Genomic DNA, 16501 nt, shown 5'->3' with positions numbered 1-16501 from the left:
ATTCACCATCAAACAATCCCTTGTATTCATGATTGAGTTATAAGAAAAGGATCTTTTCTACCCATATTGTCAGTTAGATTCCTATTTTGCTAAATGAGGAAGGAACAATAAAACAAATGTATTCCAAATGTTTATACACATTTCCTTTGACCCACCATTTAAATGACCCGTGTTAGTGTCAAACATGAGAAGGAAGATTAATGAAAATACTTCTGTGCAATCTTCTGCATCTTTATTGTTCAGGCTTTATGCATAATAACAGAGGAACAGGTGGAAAGTCAGAGTTCAATCAAACATAACCTTTTTAGTTACTAAGGACAAGTTGTGCGAGATGCACAAACAAATTGTAATCTATGAGAACATGGTAAATCATTCCATTTAATTTCTCTGCCAAAGTTTGTGTGAACACAGTCCTCACGTCCTTTAAAGTTGGTTGGTTGTCCTGTATGCCAAAAGACAAAGCTGGCTGAAGACCCATCAGACCACATCCATGTTCCTTCTTTGTGGATGTCACTGAGTCCGATCCAGGTCCACGCCTCAGCAGGGTCAAAGTTCTTGATCAGGAATTTGACAAACTTCTGTTCCGGCAGACTGTGGATTGACACCAGGTTGGCTCCCTCTCCGACACAGTGGATCTCTGCATCAGCCCAGGTCATGTCTGAGGCGACGTACTTGTAGCAGCGGCCGTTGAAGCTGTACCAGAACAAGGGACAGCCGACCCTCTGTAGACTCATTTTATGGTCATCAGGAGGAGGCACAGCACCCAGAGCCAGACCAAACAAGAAGAGGAACAGAAGCATGTTGATGTCTGTCGCAGGAGCAGGATGAGGGTTGTTGTTGATCGAGACAGGCTGCTTTCTTATAGAGGCTTCAGAGAGGGTGTTGTCACTGTTGGCACAATATTATCATTAGTCGCTGAACACTTTCAGCAAACACAGTATCTCAACATAAGCCGGAATACGACCAAAAGCTCACCTGGAGGAGTCGCATTGAAGATATAATTAATGTAAATAATTTCTATAAGTTTTTATTTTTAATTTCCTCAAGACCCCCTCCAACTGTCAGGGTTTAAGCAAGAAGAGTAGCAGGGGATGGACCCAAACGCAGAGAGACACGGGATTAGAACAACATTTGACTGTGATTTTAATAAAACAAAAAAATTGTCCAAAACAAAACTTGCAGAGCAGGAGAGTCCAAAAATGTGTTACAATAAAGAAATCCAAGGAAAGGGTAAAACCCCAAAAAGGTAATTAGAAAACAAACAAGAGGGATACATACATGAAAGTGCAGAGCAAGGCCCAAACCAGGGAACATACCATTAAATACCTCAGCAGAGCAGGTCACACAACAGATGAACCGACACTGACACAAGGGACACACAGGGTTTAAATACACTAGGGAGGTGCAGGTGATTAGACACAGGAGGATTCAATCAGGGGCGGGGCAGACAATCACTTTCTTTCTTTCTTTTTTGAGGTTTATTGGCGGTAGGCAAACAATGAATTGGTGCATTACCGCCACCAACTGGTATGGAGTGTGGATCAGGATGTCTAGTACTTATTTAAAAATTCAAAGAAAAGAAAAGAAAAAAGAAACAAAACAAAACATAACAAAACAAAAAACTAAAATATATATCATATTTTCTTAATAATATTAATTCATCTAAGATATTGAAATAATACTTGATAACACTCACTTCTTGAGTTCTTTTGCAGAATCAGAATCAGAATCAGAATCTGCTTAATTGGCCATGTATGCGTGCGCATACATGGAATTTGCCTCCGGTTACACATTACCCTCATCGTACATACACACACATGAAATATATACAATAAACAAGAGAAATATAAGAAAAAACAAGGACATTTAACAGCTATATACAATATAAGTATAAATATATCCCAAAATATATATATATATATATATGTATAATACAATAGTGCAAACAGAGGTAGTAGTGCAATATTACTTATTTATTCTTCATCAGAGTGACGGCCAGCGGAAAGAAGCTGTTCATGTGTCTCGTGGTTTTGGCGTACAGAGCCCTGTAGAGCCTACCAGAGGGGAGGAGTTGGAACAGCTTGTGTCCAGGGTGTGATGGGTCTGCAGTGATCTTTCCAGCCCGTTTCCTGACTCTGGAGGTGTACAAGTCCAGGATGGAGGGCAGGCTGGAACCAATGATTCTCTCTGCAGACCTGACAATCCGTTGCAGTCTGTTCCTGTCCTGATTGGTGGCCGATCCAAACCACACAGTAATAGAGGAACAGAGAACAGACTGGATGATGGCTGAGTAAAACAGGATCAGCAGCTCCTGAGGCAGGTTGAACTTCCTGAGCTGTCGCAGGAAGTACAACCTCTGCTGGGCCTTTTTCCTGATGGTGTTGATGTTGGGAGCCCACTTCAGGTCCTGGGAGATTGTGGATCCCAGAAACTTGAAGGTGTCCACAGCGGACACAGTGCTGTTGAGTATGGTGACCCCCTCACCATACTCAACAGTGTTGGGGGGCTCCTCCTGAAGTCCACTGTCATCTCCACAGTTTTGAGCTTGTTTAGCTCCAGGTTGTTCTGATCACACCAAAGGAAAAGCTGTTCAACCTCCCGTCTGTACGCAGACTCATCACCGTCCCTGATGAGGCAGATGACCGTTGTGTCGTCTGCGAACTTCAGGAGTTTAACAGACGGGTCCTCTGAGGTGCAGTCATTGGTGTAGAGGGAGAAGAGCAGTGGGGAGAGCACACACCCCTGGGGGGCGCCAGTGCTGATAGTCCGGGTGCTGGATGTGATTTTTCCCAGCCTCACCTGCTGCGTCCTGTCAGTCAGGAAGTTTGTGATCCACTGACAGGTGGAGGCTGGCACAGTGAGCTGGGAGAGTTTGGGTTGGAGTATTGCCGGGATGATGGTGTTGAACGCAGAGCTGAAGTCCACAAACAGAACCCTTGCATATGTCCCTGGGGAGTCGAGGTGTTGCAGCATGTGGTGCAGTCCCATACTGACTGCATCATCCACCGACCTGTTTGCACGGTAGGCAAACTGCAGGGGGTCCAGCAGGGGTCCTGTGATGTCCTTCAGATGGGTCAACACCAGTTTGTCAAAGGATTTCATGACCATAGACGTCAGGGCGACGGGCCTGTAGTCATTTAATCCTGTGATGGAGGATTTCTTGGGAACCGGGATGATCGTGGAGCGTTTGAAGCATGAGGGGACTTCACACAGCTCCAGTGATCGGTTGAAGATCTGCGTGAAGATGGGGGCCAGCTGGTCAGCACAGACTTTCAGGCAGGAGGGGGACACACCGTCTGGGCCTGGTGCCTTCCTGATCTTCTGTCTGTGGAAGAGACAACCCACATCCTCTTCGCAGATCCTCAGTGCCGGTGGGGGGTCGGTTGGGAGAGGTGAGGAGGAGGCAGGGGGTGTAGATGGTTGCTTGATGATGATGGGGCAGGTGGGGGGGGTGAAAGTGGGCTTATCAAACCTGCAGTAAAAAACATTCAGGTCGTCAGCCAGTTGGTGATTGGCCTCAGTGGGGTGGGTTGGGGGGGGATGGTCTCCTGTAGTTGGTGAGTACTTCCAGGCCTCTCCAAACTGACGAGGGGTCGTTGGCTGAAAAGTTTTTCTCCAGCTTTTCAGTGTAGCTCCTCTTTGCTACCTTGATCTCCCTCGTCAATGTGTTTCTGGCCTGGTAAAGGATCCTGTCCCCACTCATGTAGGCCTCCTCCTTGGCCCGACGAAGCTGCCTGAGTTTTTCAGTAAACCGGGGTTTATTGTTGTTGAATGTGCAGAAGGTTTTTTTCGCCACACACATGTCCTCACAAAAACTGATGTATGATGTCAGTGTCAGTGAGCCCATCCAGGTCTGTAGCAGCAGCCTCGAAAACACGCCAATTAGTGCAGGCAAAGCAGGACTGTAGCTCCAGGTTCACCTTGTTGGTCCATCTCCTCATAGTCTTGACCACAGGCTTTGTCGATTTTAATTTCTGCCTGTAGGTCGGGAGAAGATGGACCGGACAATGATCAGAGAGTCCCAAAGCTGCACGGGGGTACTGAGCGATATGCATCCTTTATGACAGTGTAGCAGTGGTCCAGTGTGTTTTTGTCCCTGGTGCTACACTTAATATGCTGTCTGTATTTAGGCAGTTCTTTGCTCTGTTGAAGTCCAAGAACAATGAGCAAGGAGTCTGGGTGTTTGTGCTCCATGTTGTTGAGACGTTCACCATCAAACAATCCCTTGTATTCGTGATTGAGTTATAAGAAACGGATCTTTCCTACCCATAATTGTCAGTTAGATTCCCATTTTGCTAAATGAGATAAAAAAAATTCATAAATATTTCCTTTTACCCACCATTTAAATGACCTGCGTTAGTGTCAAACATGAATGAAGATTAATGAAAATACTTCTGTGCAATCTTCTGCATCTTTATTGTTCAGGCTTTATGCATAATAACAGAGGAACAGGTGGAAAGTCAGAGTTCAATCAAACATAACCTTTTTAGTTACTAAGGACAAGTTGTGCGAGATGCACAAACAAATTGTAATCTATGAGAACATGGTAAATCATTCCATTTAATTTCTCTGCCAAAGTTTGTGTGAACACAGTCCTCACGTCCTTTAAAGTTGGTTGGTTGTCCTGTATGCCAAAAGACAAAGCTGGCTGAAGACCCATCAGACCACAGCCATGTTCCTTCTTTGTGGATGTCACTGAGTCCGATCCAGGTCCACGCCTCAGCAGGGTCAAAGTTCTTGATCAGGAATTTGACAAACTTCTGTTCCGGCAGACTGTGGATTGACACCAGGTTGGCTCCCTCTCCGACACAGTGGATCTCTGCATCAGCCCAGGTCATGTCTGAGGCGACGTACTTGTAGCAGCGGCCGTTGAAGCTGTACCAGAACAAGGGACAGCCGACCCTCTGTAGACTCATTTTATGGTCATCAGGAGGAGGCACAGCACCCAGAGCCAGACCAAACAAGAAGAGGAACAGAAGCATGTTGATGTCTGTCGCAGGAGCAGGATGAGGGTTGTTGTGTTGGAGTTGATCGAGACAGGCTGCTTTCTTATAGAGGCTTCAGAGAGGGTGTTGTCACTGTTGGCACAATATTATCATTAGTCGCTGAACACTTTCAGCAAACACAGTATCTCAACATAAGCCGGAATACGACCAAAAGCTCACCTGGAGGAGTCGCATTGAAGATATAATTAATATAAATAATTTCTATACGTTTTTATTTTTAATTTCCTCAAGACCCCCTCCAACTGTCAGGGTTTAAGCAAGAAGAGTAGCAGGGGATGGACCCAAACGCAGAGAGACACGGGATTAGAACAACATTTGACTGTGATTTTAATAAAACAAAAAATTGTCCAAAACAAAACTTGCAGAGCAGGAGAGTCCAAAAATGTGTTACAATAAAGAAATCCAAGGAAAGGGTAAAACCCCAAAAAGGTCATTAGAAAACAAACAAGAGGGATACATACATGAAAGTGCAGAGCAAGGCGCAAACCAGGGAACATACCATTAAATACCTCAGCAGAGCAGGTCACACAACAGATGAACCGACACTGACACAAGGGACACACAGGGTTTAAATACACTAGGGAGGTGCAGGTGATTAGACACAGGAGGATTCAATCAGGGGCGGGGCAGACAATCACTTTCTTTCTTTCTTTTTTGAGGTTTATTGGCGGTAGGCAAACAATGAATTGGTGCATTACCGCCACCAACTGGTATGGAGTGTGGATCAGGATGTCTAGTACTTATTTAAAAATTCAAAGAAAAGAAAAGAAAAAAGAAACAAAACATAACAAAACAAAAAACTAAAATATATATACAGGTGCTGGTCATATAATTAGAATATCATCAAAAAGTTGATTTATTTCACTAATTCCATTCAAAAAGTGAAACTTGTCTATTATATTCATTCATTACACACAGACTGATATATTTCAAATGTTTATTTCTTTTAATTTTGATGATTATAACTGACAACTAAGGAAAATCCCAAATTCAGTATCTCAGAAAATTAGAATATTGTGAAAAGGTTCAATATTGAAGACACCTGGTGCCACACTCTAATCAGCTAATTAACTCAAAACACCTGCAAAGGCCTTTAAATGGTCTCTCAGTCTAGTTCTGTAGGCTACACAATCATGGGGAAGACTGCTGACTTGACAGTTGTGCAAAAGTCGACCATTGACACCTTGCACAAGGAGGGCAAGACACAAAAGGTCATTGCAAAAGAGGCTGGCTGTTCACAGAGCTCTGTGTCCAAGTACATTAATAAAGAGGCGAAGGGAAGGAAAAGATGTGGTAGAAAAAAGTGTACAAGCAATAGGGATAACCGCGCCCTGGAGAGGATTGTGAAACAAAACCGATTCAAAAATGTGGGGGAGATTCAGAAAGAGTGGACTGCAGCTGGAGTCAGTGCTTCAAGAACCACTACGCACAGACGTATGCAAGACATGGGTTTCAGCTGTGGCATTCCTTGTGTCAAGCCACTCTTGAACAACAGACAGCGTCAGAAGCGTCTCGCCTGGGCTAAAGACAAAAAGGACTGGACTGCTGCTGAGTGGTCCAAAGTTATGTTCTCTGATGAAAGTAAATTTTGCATTTCCTTTGGAAATCAGGGTCCCAGAGTCTGGAGGAAGAGAGGAGAGACACACAATCCACGTTGCTTGAGGTCCAGTGTAAAGTTTCCACAGTCAGTGATGGTTTGGGGTGCCATGTCATCTGCTGGTGTTGGTCCACTGTGTTTTCTGAGGTCCAAGGTCAACGCAGCCGTATACCAGGAAGTTTTAGAGCACTTCATGCTTCCTGCTGCTGACCAACTTTATGGAGATGCAGATTTCATTTTCCAACAGGACTTGGCACCTGCACACAGTGCCAAAGCAACCAGTACCCGGTTTAAGGACCATGGTATCCCTGTTCTTAATTGGCCAGCAAACTCGCCTGACCTTAACCCCATAGAAAATCTATGGGGTATTGTGAAGAGGATGATGCGAAATGCCAGACCCAACAATGCAGAAGAGCTGAAGGCCACTATCAGAGCAACCTGGGCTCTCATAACACCTGAGCAGTGCCACAGACTGATCGACTCCATGCCACGCCGCATTGCTGCAGTAATTCAGGCAAAAGGAGCCCCAACTAAGTATTGAGTGCTGTACATCCTCATACTTTTCAGTTGGCCAAGATTTCTAAAAATCCTTTCTTTGTATTGGTCTTAAGTAATATTCTAATTTTCTGAGATACTGAATTTGGGATTTTCCTTAGTTGTCAGTTATAATCATCAAAATTAAAAGGAATAAACATTTGAAATATATCAGTCTGTGTGTAATGAATGAATATAATAGACAAGTTTCACTTTTTGAATGGAATTAGTGAAATAAATCAACTTTTTGATGATATTCTAATTATATGACCAGCACCTGTATATATTTTTTTACTATATTGATCCCGGAAGGGGAAATCTGTCTCTGCATTTGACCCATCCCTGTATATAGGGAGCAGTGGGCTGCCAATGACAGGCGCCCGGGGAGCCGTTAGGGGTTCAGAGTCTTGCTCAGGGACACTTCGACACGTGACACGTCCCAGTCAAGGATCGAACCGTTAACCGTTTACCAAACAGCCCTCTTAACCCAGTGAGCCACGGTATAATACTTGATAACACTCACTTCTTGACTTCTTTTGCAGAATATATCCACTATATCCAACCGTACCTTCATCTTGCCGAGGTCTCCAATCAGCTGCCCTCTTTCCTGCTCATATTTCTGACATTGCACAATAACATGTTCTATTGTTTCCTCTTGCCAACAATAGTCGCATTTTCCTGTTTACCTATGTTTTGAAGCATACTGTTTAGGCCAGTGTGTCCAAATCTAAGCCTGATATTACCGTTTCCTCTCTCCTGTTCCTTCCTGCACATCTCATTTCTCCCACTTTCCTCTGAACTCGGTAAAACCATCGTCCTTTCCCGTCTTCTTCCACCTTTCCTTCAACCTCTGTTTAATGATACTTTTTGTTTCTGATTTACTGAAGCTGACTGCAACATTAGTGCAGGTTTTTTTGTGGCCTCTTTTGCAGCTTTATCTGCCATTACATTTACTTTGACCCCAATATGTGCTGGTACCCATAGGAATATGACTGTTGTTAGGTTCAAGGAACCTCTAGACTGTGGGGAAACCTCATGTAATCCAGCCGCTTACACAAAGAGAACCGGTTTCAATTATAAACAAAGCATTTAATACATCTCATGCTTTACAGTTACACCGAATATGACCTGCTCACCCCAAAAAACGTTACCACCCACCCAGTGGTACAGGAGCAAGAGGCCGGAATTTCTTTATCCCCCGCCTTACATAGTTCAAAAAACCTCCCATAATGTCCGTAGTTCCTATTGGCTAAATCCAGTTGGCTCCTCCTCCTCGCAGGACCCTCGCACGGGTATGACCTGTAATTGCCTGTCTAGAAATCTATCTGTCCCTTACTCCCAACATACTATTCTTTACAGTTTAAAACATTCAATGACTGTCTTTTATGGCTTAACACTTCTATGGTAAACATTCTATATAAAGATAAGGATTTGCAACTTTTGGCAAAAACCTTCACAAGTTTCACAAGCATAGAGCTAAAGGTGCTACAAATTCTACTAAGATACACTTCTAACTACAAATCACTTGTAACTACAAATTCTAAAACACTTCTACAATTATGAATCTTCTAATTATGTATTCCAAGACACTTCTAATTATGATTTCTTATTTATGAATCATTAAACACTTCTATTATAATTTCCTAAAACATAGTTCTAAACCCAAATTTCCTACAACTCCCCCCTACTCCGCTGTTCACAGCGGATTAAATAATACCTTGGAAATCACAATCCCCCTCAGCAATTCGAGGTTGAGTTTACCTATCTAAACAATAGCAAACAACAGTTCAAGTATTTTTCATCATCCACCCCTAACTGATCACCCTACGCTTGCCTCTCTACACACAATAACAGTCGATTCCGGTTGAAGTCCTCTGGTGTCCAGGTGGTGGGGCTGTAGATGGTGGAGGTGGGAATGGTCCTGCATCGAGTCTCCAGGCTCCATCCTGAGGGCTAGAGAAAAATTTCTGAGAAGCCTTGTCTGCTCTTTTTACACTTGACAAAATTACATTTCTTAATTATTGCACCCTGAAATCCCATTATAACCCAATAAAACAAAAACAATCCTCAAAATAATCAAACAAAACAATCAGTCTATTTTCCAAATTTCCAGTATCTCACCGGATGTGTTTAGAAGTCCATCTGGGCCTAATCAGGTCCTTCAGGATCTCAGTGAAGATGTTCAGGAGCTGCTTGTGAAGTCCTGCTATGGCATCGATGGTGGCCTCAACTGAACAGTGGCCATCAGAAGTCGACACGTAACTGATTGCCCCTCCTACCAGTCGGTGACTGGATTATCGACACCAGAGTTCTCTGCTAGCTCTTGGCTGAGCGTCGTCAATCCGGCCAGCGCCTTGGTCACCGACCCATCAGAAACTGTGTTATTTGGAACGAAAGTACCACAGGCGGATCCAAACTCCGCCCCTCTCAGCTAAAATCATATCTAATGCTATTCTGCAAGGTCATTAAACTAGTCTTCGCTAGCTGTGCATGCAGTCCTGATATGGCGTCCCTGGTGAAGTTTACAAAACGCTGTTGATTATAGTAAATGTAATTGATCCAATTGACATTTTTATTGAATGACACCCTTCGAGAGAAAACAGATTCTAAACCTGCAGCTATTTGATTGCTGGCTTTAAATTCATTAGACACCCCCCTTGGTACCCCTATGTCATCTATGTATCTTGGCTATAAAATGAACCTCCCATGGTCCAGTCCCCCCTATTGGTCAGTACCACTTACACCTGTGGACCCCATCCACAGCCAGCTGCCTGGTGATACAATAGGCAACTGCTTTCTCCTGTCAGCGGATGCCTCTGTGTTCTCCACCTGTGAAAACAAAACTTGACTCATGTTAGTTAGCGCCCTTGTATATTCTATTGGTCGGCACCGCCCCATGGTCCTGGTGGCAGCATGGGCATCTGTCGCTGTGGGGGTCTCATGAAGGGAGGTGGTCCTGCCAGACCTGGTCTTGAGTACTGCTGATGTGGTGGGTATGGAGCCCATTGTGGTGGTGTTCTGGACTGTCTTCCGCTTCTTTCATGTGGGCAATCTCTCACCCAATGACCTTCACTTCCGCACACATGGCACTCCCCTCTACCTACAGGTCTTCCATACCCCCTTTCTGCCGAATTTAATGTAAACATTATGCAGCCTAGGAGTATTCAATAAACTCTCAACTGAACATTTTTACCATAACAGTTAACGTGACTTACAAACAGTTTATTGCACCGTCCAACCTTGAAACGTATCTCAACACTGCTAGAACGCAGACTAGACACACGTATTATTGGACTTATTGTCCTGTTTTATTCAACCTTAAGTCCTCTGGTTTAACACGCTATTTAACTTTACCAGACCCGAAGATATTCATGAAAACCCACGGGAGTTTGACTCGACCAGTTAAGGCATCACTACTTCAGTCCGCCCAGCTCCACTAAATGCTTGTTATTCTACTTCTCTTAATTGCCCACACGATGTCTATTTTAATACACGGCAAAGGTCCGACGAGTGGGTCCCCGAGCGTCGGTGTCCCATGTAACAATGGATCCCCGGCCTCAGAAGCTAACCACCGCTAGCCTTAGCACTCCTAAACAGTAAGCCGATTTCGACCCGGGAATGCGAAAACCGGACCACTAAAAGCCGCCACTTAAAGACTCTCCCGGCCACACATCTCCAGTTACGCCGATCCCAACAAACTGTTTTTAAACAGTTAGCCTGCTGACCCAGTAGTACACAAGCTAGGCCAGAGAGACTCCCAGTCCGTGCACACTAGTACCGCCGAGCAGACTAACCACTTTTTAATTCCAATGTGGCAATTTTCCTTTTTATTACAGTGCTCGTAATATTAACCCTTAATCACAGCACTCGTAATATTCACCCTTATAGTCAGTACCCTTAATTCATTCTGCAGTATGTTTCACAATGTCAATATACATTACTCAGTTTGGAAATGTTACCCATAGCATCAACACATGCTACTTAGCGTCATGCGTCTCCCCTCGTGGTCAGCCTCTGGGCACAAATCACGGCCATTTCCGGCTAAAATTCCTATTTCTACCTAAACAGATTTCATTAAACGGCTCTGCGTACCTTTTGTTCGTGGCCACTCCAAAAATTTCCGTGATTCATGACCACAAGCTTGCACGAAACCAGTCGAAGAGGTCCTGCCGCGGTCGCCATGTTGTTAGGTTCAAGGAACCTCTAGACTGTGGGGAAACCTCATGTAATCCAGCCGCTTACACAAAGAGAACCGGTTTCAATTATAAACAAAGCATTTAATACATCTCATGCTTTACAGTTACACCGAATATGACCTGCTCACCCCAAAAAACGTTACCACCCACCCATTGGTACAGGAGCAAGAGGCCGGAATTTCTTTATCCCCCGCCTTACATAGTTCAAAAAACCTCCCATAATGTCCGTAGTTCCTATTGGCTAAATCCAGTTGGCTCCTCCTCCTCGCAGGACCCTCGCACGGGTATGACCTGTAATTGCCTGTCTAGAAATCTATCTGTCCCTTACTCCCAACATACTATTCTTTACAGTTTAAAACATTCAATGACTGTCTTTTATGGCTTAACACTTCTATGGTAAACATTCTATATAAAGATAAAGATTTGCAACTTTTGGCAAAAACCTTCACAAGTTTCACAAGCATAGAGCTAAAGGTGCTACAAATTCTACTAAGATACACTTCTAACTACAAATCACTTGTAACTACAAATTCTAAAACACTTCTACAATTATGAATCTTCTAATTATGTATTCCAAGACACTTCTAATTATGATTTCTTATTTATGAATCATTAAACACTTCTATTATAATTTCCTAAAACATAGTTCTAAACCCAAATTTCCTACACTGTCGGACCCATCATTTGAATTCTGTTTGTTTGTTGTAGTTCTATAAGGATGTCTGGTCTACTTTCTGAATGGCTGTTCCATCAGCTAGCTAATGAACTTGAATCTGAACAAATGATTGCCCTCAATGGTCTTGTGTCCTCTATCCACTGTAGTGCTAACATTATTGCCAGCATTTCCCCTGTGTACACCGATACTCCCTCAGTGATCATTTTACCTATTTTAAGGACATTCTATTCTGTGGTAAAGAAAGAAAATGCAGTGATCCCTAAACAAACCACTGATCTATGCTGCAGGACTCAATGATGCATTTCTTACTGAGAAATATATAGAATCATAACAGTAAACTGTAGAATCATCATCTATTCGAACAGAAATACAGTCTAATGAGAAATGGGCATGAGGAGCATTTGGATAAATATTAACCTGAAATCCAAAATGAAAAGACGAGCAATAAATATTCATCAATAGTTGTTGAACTCTGCACCTTCGGGAGACCTCTGGTTTTCGTTTTTCTATAGAGTTATTGATGGAATAATGCTTATAAAGATTATCCTAGTATCAAACAATGGGCCGGAGCTAAAACAGAAACTTTATAGACGTATCCCTCCATGACACAGGCACTTAGCTCAATGGACAAGTGATTGATCATAGATCAAGGAAGCAGTTGTCATTCCCTTTGATTTTTGCCCTGAGATTTACTTTGGAGGAAAGCTCTAAACTCTTGATACCACCAAGACATTCACCATCAAACAATCCCTTGTATTCATGATTGAGTTATAAGAAAAGGATCTTTTCTACCCATATTGTCAGTTAGATTCCTATTTTGCTAAATGAGGAAGGAACAATAAAACAAATGTATTCCAAATGTTTATACACATTTCCTTTGACCCACCATTTAAATGACCCGTGTTAGTGTCAAACATGAGAAGGAAGATTAATGAAAATACTTCTGTGCAATCTTCTGCATCTTTATTGTTCAGGCTTTATGCATAATAACAGAGGAACAGGTGGAAAGTCAGAGTTCAATCAAACATAACCTTTTTAGTTACTAAGGACAAGTTGTGCGAGATGCACAAACAAATTGTAATCTATGAGAACATGGTAAATCATTCCATTTAATTTCTCTGCCAAAGTTTGTGTGAACACAGTCCTCACGTCCTTTAAAGTTGGTTGGTTGTCCTGTATGCCAAAAGACAAAGCTGGCTGAAGACCCATCAGACCACATCCATGTTCCTTCTTTGTGGATGTCACTGAGTCCGATCCAGGTCCACGCCTCAGCAGGGTCAAAGTTCTTGATCAGGAATTTGACAAACTTCTGTTCCGGCAGACTGTGGATTGACACCAGGTTGGCTCCCTCTCCGACACAGTGGATCTCTGCATCAGCCCAGGTCATGTCTGAGGCGACGTACTTGTAGCAGCGGCCGTTGAAGCTGTACCAGAACAAGGGACAGCCGACCCTCTGTAGACTCATTTTATGGTCATCAGGAGGAGGCACAGCACCCAGAGCCAGACCAAACAAGAAGAGGAACAGAAGCATGTTGATGTCTGTCGCAGGAGCAGGATGAGGGTTGTTGTTGATCGAGACAGGCTGCTTTCTTATAGAGGCTTCAGAGAGGGTGTTGTCACTGTTGGCACAATATTATCATTAGTCGCTGAACACTTTCAGCAAACACAGTATCTCAACATAAGCCGGAATACGACCAAAAGCTCACCTGGAGGAGTCGCATTGAAGATATAATTAATGTAAATAATTTCTATAAGTTTTTATTTTTAATTTCCTCAAGACCCCCTCCAACTGTCAGGGTTTAAGCAAGAAGAGTAGCAGGGGATGGACCCAAACGCAGAGAGACACGGGATTAGAACAACATTTGACTGTGATTTTAATAAAACAAAAAAATTGTCCAAAACAAAACTTGCAGAGCAGGAGAGTCCAAAAATGTGTTACAATAAAGAAATCCAAGGAAAGGGTAAAACCCCAAAAAGGTAATTAGAAAACAAACAAGAGGGATACATACATGAAAGTGCAGAGCAAGGCCCAAACCAGGGAACATACCATTAAATACCTCAGCAGAGCAGGTCACACAACAGATGAACCGACACTGACACAAGGGACACACAGGGTTTAAATACACTAGGGAGGTGCAGGTGATTAGACACAGGAGGATTCAATCAGGGGCGGGGCAGACAATCACTTTCTTTCTTTCTTTTTTGAGGTTTATTGGCGGTAGGCAAACAATGAATTGGTGCATTACCGCCACCAACTGGTATGGAGTGTGGATCAGGATGTCTAGTACTTATTTAAAAATTCAAAGAAAAGAAAAGAAAAAAGAAACAAAACAAAACATAACAAAACAAAAAACTAAAATATATATCATATTTTCTTAATAATATTAATTCATCTAAGATATTGAAATAATACTTGATAACACTCACTTCTTGAGTTCTTTTGCAGAATCAGAATCAGAATCAGAATCTGCTTAATTGGCCATGTATGCGTGCGCATACATGGAATTTGCCTCCGGTTACACATTACCCTCATCGTACATACACACACATGAAATATATACAATAAACAAGAGAAATATAAGAAAAAACAAGGACATTTAACAGCTATATACAATATAAGTATAAATATATCCCAAAATATATATATATATATATATGTATAATACAATAGTGCAAACAGAGGTAGTAGTGCAATATTACTTATTTATTCTTCATCAGAGTGACGGCCAGCGGAAAGAAGCTGTTCATGTGTCTCGTGGTTTTGGCGTACAGAGCCCTGTAGAGCCTACCAGAGGGGAGGAGTTGGAACAGCTTGTGTCCAGGGTGTGATGGGTCTGCAGTGATCTTTCCAGCCCGTTTCCTGACTCTGGAGGTGTACAAGTCCAGGATGGAGGGCAGGCTGGAACCAATGATTCTCTCTGCAGACCTGACAATCCGTTGCAGTCTGTTCCTGTCCTGATTGGTGGCCGATCCAAACCACACAGTAATAGAGGAACAGAGAACAGACTGGATGATGGCTGAGTAAAACAGGATCAGCAGCTCCTGAGGCAGGTTGAACTTCCTGAGCTGTCGCAGGAAGTACAACCTCTGCTGGGCCTTTTTCCTGATGGTGTTGATGTTGGGAGCCCACTTCAGGTCCTGGGAGATTGTGGATCCCAGAAACTTGAAGGTGTCCACAGCGGACACAGTGCTGTTGAGTATGGTGACCCCCTCACCATACTCAACAGTGTTGGGGGGCTCCTCCTGAAGTCCACTGTCATCTCCACAGTTTTGAGCTTGTTTAGCTCCAGGTTGTTCTGATCACACCAAAGGAAAAGCTGTTCAACCTCCCGTCTGTACGCAGACTCATCACCGTCCCTGATGAGGCAGATGACCGTTGTGTCGTCTGCGAACTTCAGGAGTTTAACAGACGGGTCCTCTGAGGTGCAGTCATTGGTGTAGAGGGAGAAGAGCAGTGGGGAGAGCACACACCCCTGGGGGGCGCCAGTGCTGATAGTCCGGGTGCTGGATGTGATTTTTCCCAGCCTCACCTGCTGCGTCCTGTCAGTCAGGAAGTTTGTGATCCACTGACAGGTGGAGGCTGGCACAGTGAGCTGGGAGAGTTTGGGTTGGAGTATTGCCGGGATGATGGTGTTGAACGCAGAGCTGAAGTCCACAAACAGAACCCTTGCATATGTCCCTGGGGAGTCGAGGTGTTGCAGCATGTGGTGCAGTCCCATACTGACTGCATCATCCACCGACCTGTTTGCACGGTAGGCAAACTGCAGGGGGTCCAGCAGGGGTCCTGTGATGTCCTTCAGATGGGTCAACACCAGTTTGTCAAAGGATTTCATGACCATAGACGTCAGGGCGACGGGCCTGTAGTCATTTAATCCTGTGATGGAGGATTTCTTGGGAACCGGGATGATCGTGGAGCGTTTGAAGCATGAGGGGACTTCACACAGCTCCAGTGATCGGTTGAAGATCTGCGTGAAGATGGGGGCCAGCTGGTCAGCACAGACTTTCAGGCAGGAGGGGGACACACCGTCTGGGCCTGGTGCCTTCCTGATCTTCTGTCTGTGGAAGAGACAACCCACATCCTCTTCGCAGATCCTCAGTGCCGGTGGGGGGTCGGTTGGGAGAGGTGAGGAGGAGGCAGGGGGTGTAGATGGTTGCTTGATGATGATGGGGCAGGTGGGGGGGGTGAAAGTGGGCTTATCAAACCTGCAGTAAAAAACATTCAGGTCGTCAGCCAGTTGGTGATTGGCCTCAGTGGGGTGGGTTGGGGGGGGATGGTCTCCTGTAGTTGGTGAGTACTTCCAGGCCTCTCCAAACTGACGAGGGGTCGTTGGCTGAAAAGTTTTTCTCCAGCTTTTCAGTGTAGCTCCTCTTTGCTACCTTGATCTCCCTCGTCAATGTGTTTCTGGCCTGGTAAAGGATCCTGTCCCCACTCATGTAGGCCTCCTCCTTGGCCCGACGAAGCTGCCTGAGTTTTTCAGTAAACCGGGGTTTA

General features: G+C 44.0%; 3 protein-coding genes across 3 annotated transcripts; all 3 read right to left on the bottom strand.

Annotated features, from left to right (window-relative positions):
* Positions 1 to 199: 199 nt before the first annotated feature.
* On the bottom strand, positions 200 to 2207 carry LOC142968426 (lactose-binding lectin l-2-like). The gene has a single exon (XM_076108280.1). The coding sequence runs from the start codon at positions 798 to 800 to the stop codon at positions 312 to 314; it is 489 nt and encodes a 162-aa protein (XP_075964395.1). The 5' UTR covers positions 801 to 2207; the 3' UTR covers positions 200 to 311.
* Positions 2208 to 4432: 2225 nt separating this feature from the next.
* On the bottom strand, positions 4433 to 6371 carry LOC142968431 (lactose-binding lectin l-2-like). Its single transcript, XM_076108284.1, has one exon. The coding sequence runs from the start codon at positions 4980 to 4982 to the stop codon at positions 4494 to 4496; it is 489 nt and encodes a 162-aa protein (XP_075964399.1). The 5' UTR covers positions 4983 to 6371; the 3' UTR covers positions 4433 to 4493.
* Positions 6372 to 12939: 6568 nt separating this feature from the next.
* On the bottom strand, positions 12940 to 14947 carry LOC142968419 (lactose-binding lectin l-2-like). Its single transcript, XM_076108274.1, has one exon. The coding sequence runs from the start codon at positions 13538 to 13540 to the stop codon at positions 13052 to 13054; it is 489 nt and encodes a 162-aa protein (XP_075964389.1). The 5' UTR covers positions 13541 to 14947; the 3' UTR covers positions 12940 to 13051.
* Positions 14948 to 16501: the final 1554 nt, after the last annotated feature.

This window comes from Anarhichas minor, unplaced genomic scaffold, assembly GCF_050575085.1.
Source record: "Anarhichas minor isolate MPS153535 unplaced genomic scaffold, ASM5057508v1 ptg000040l, whole genome shotgun sequence".
NCBI classification, from domain to species: Eukaryota; Metazoa; Chordata; class Actinopteri; order Perciformes; family Anarhichadidae; genus Anarhichas; species Anarhichas minor.
The sequence above is the reverse complement of the archived record's forward strand: the minus strand, read 5'-3'. Positions and strand labels throughout refer to the sequence as shown.

Excerpts from the sequence above, each read along its gene's own strand:
- LOC142968426 (XM_076108280.1), bottom strand. The coding sequence starts at position 800 with ATGCTTCTGTTCCTCTTCTTGTTTGGTCTGGCTCTGGGTGCTGTGCCT.
- LOC142968431 (XM_076108284.1), bottom strand. The coding sequence starts at position 4,982 with ATGCTTCTGTTCCTCTTCTTGTTTGGTCTGGCTCTGGGTGCTGTGCCT.
- LOC142968419 (XM_076108274.1), bottom strand. The coding sequence starts at position 13,540 with ATGCTTCTGTTCCTCTTCTTGTTTGGTCTGGCTCTGGGTGCTGTGCCT.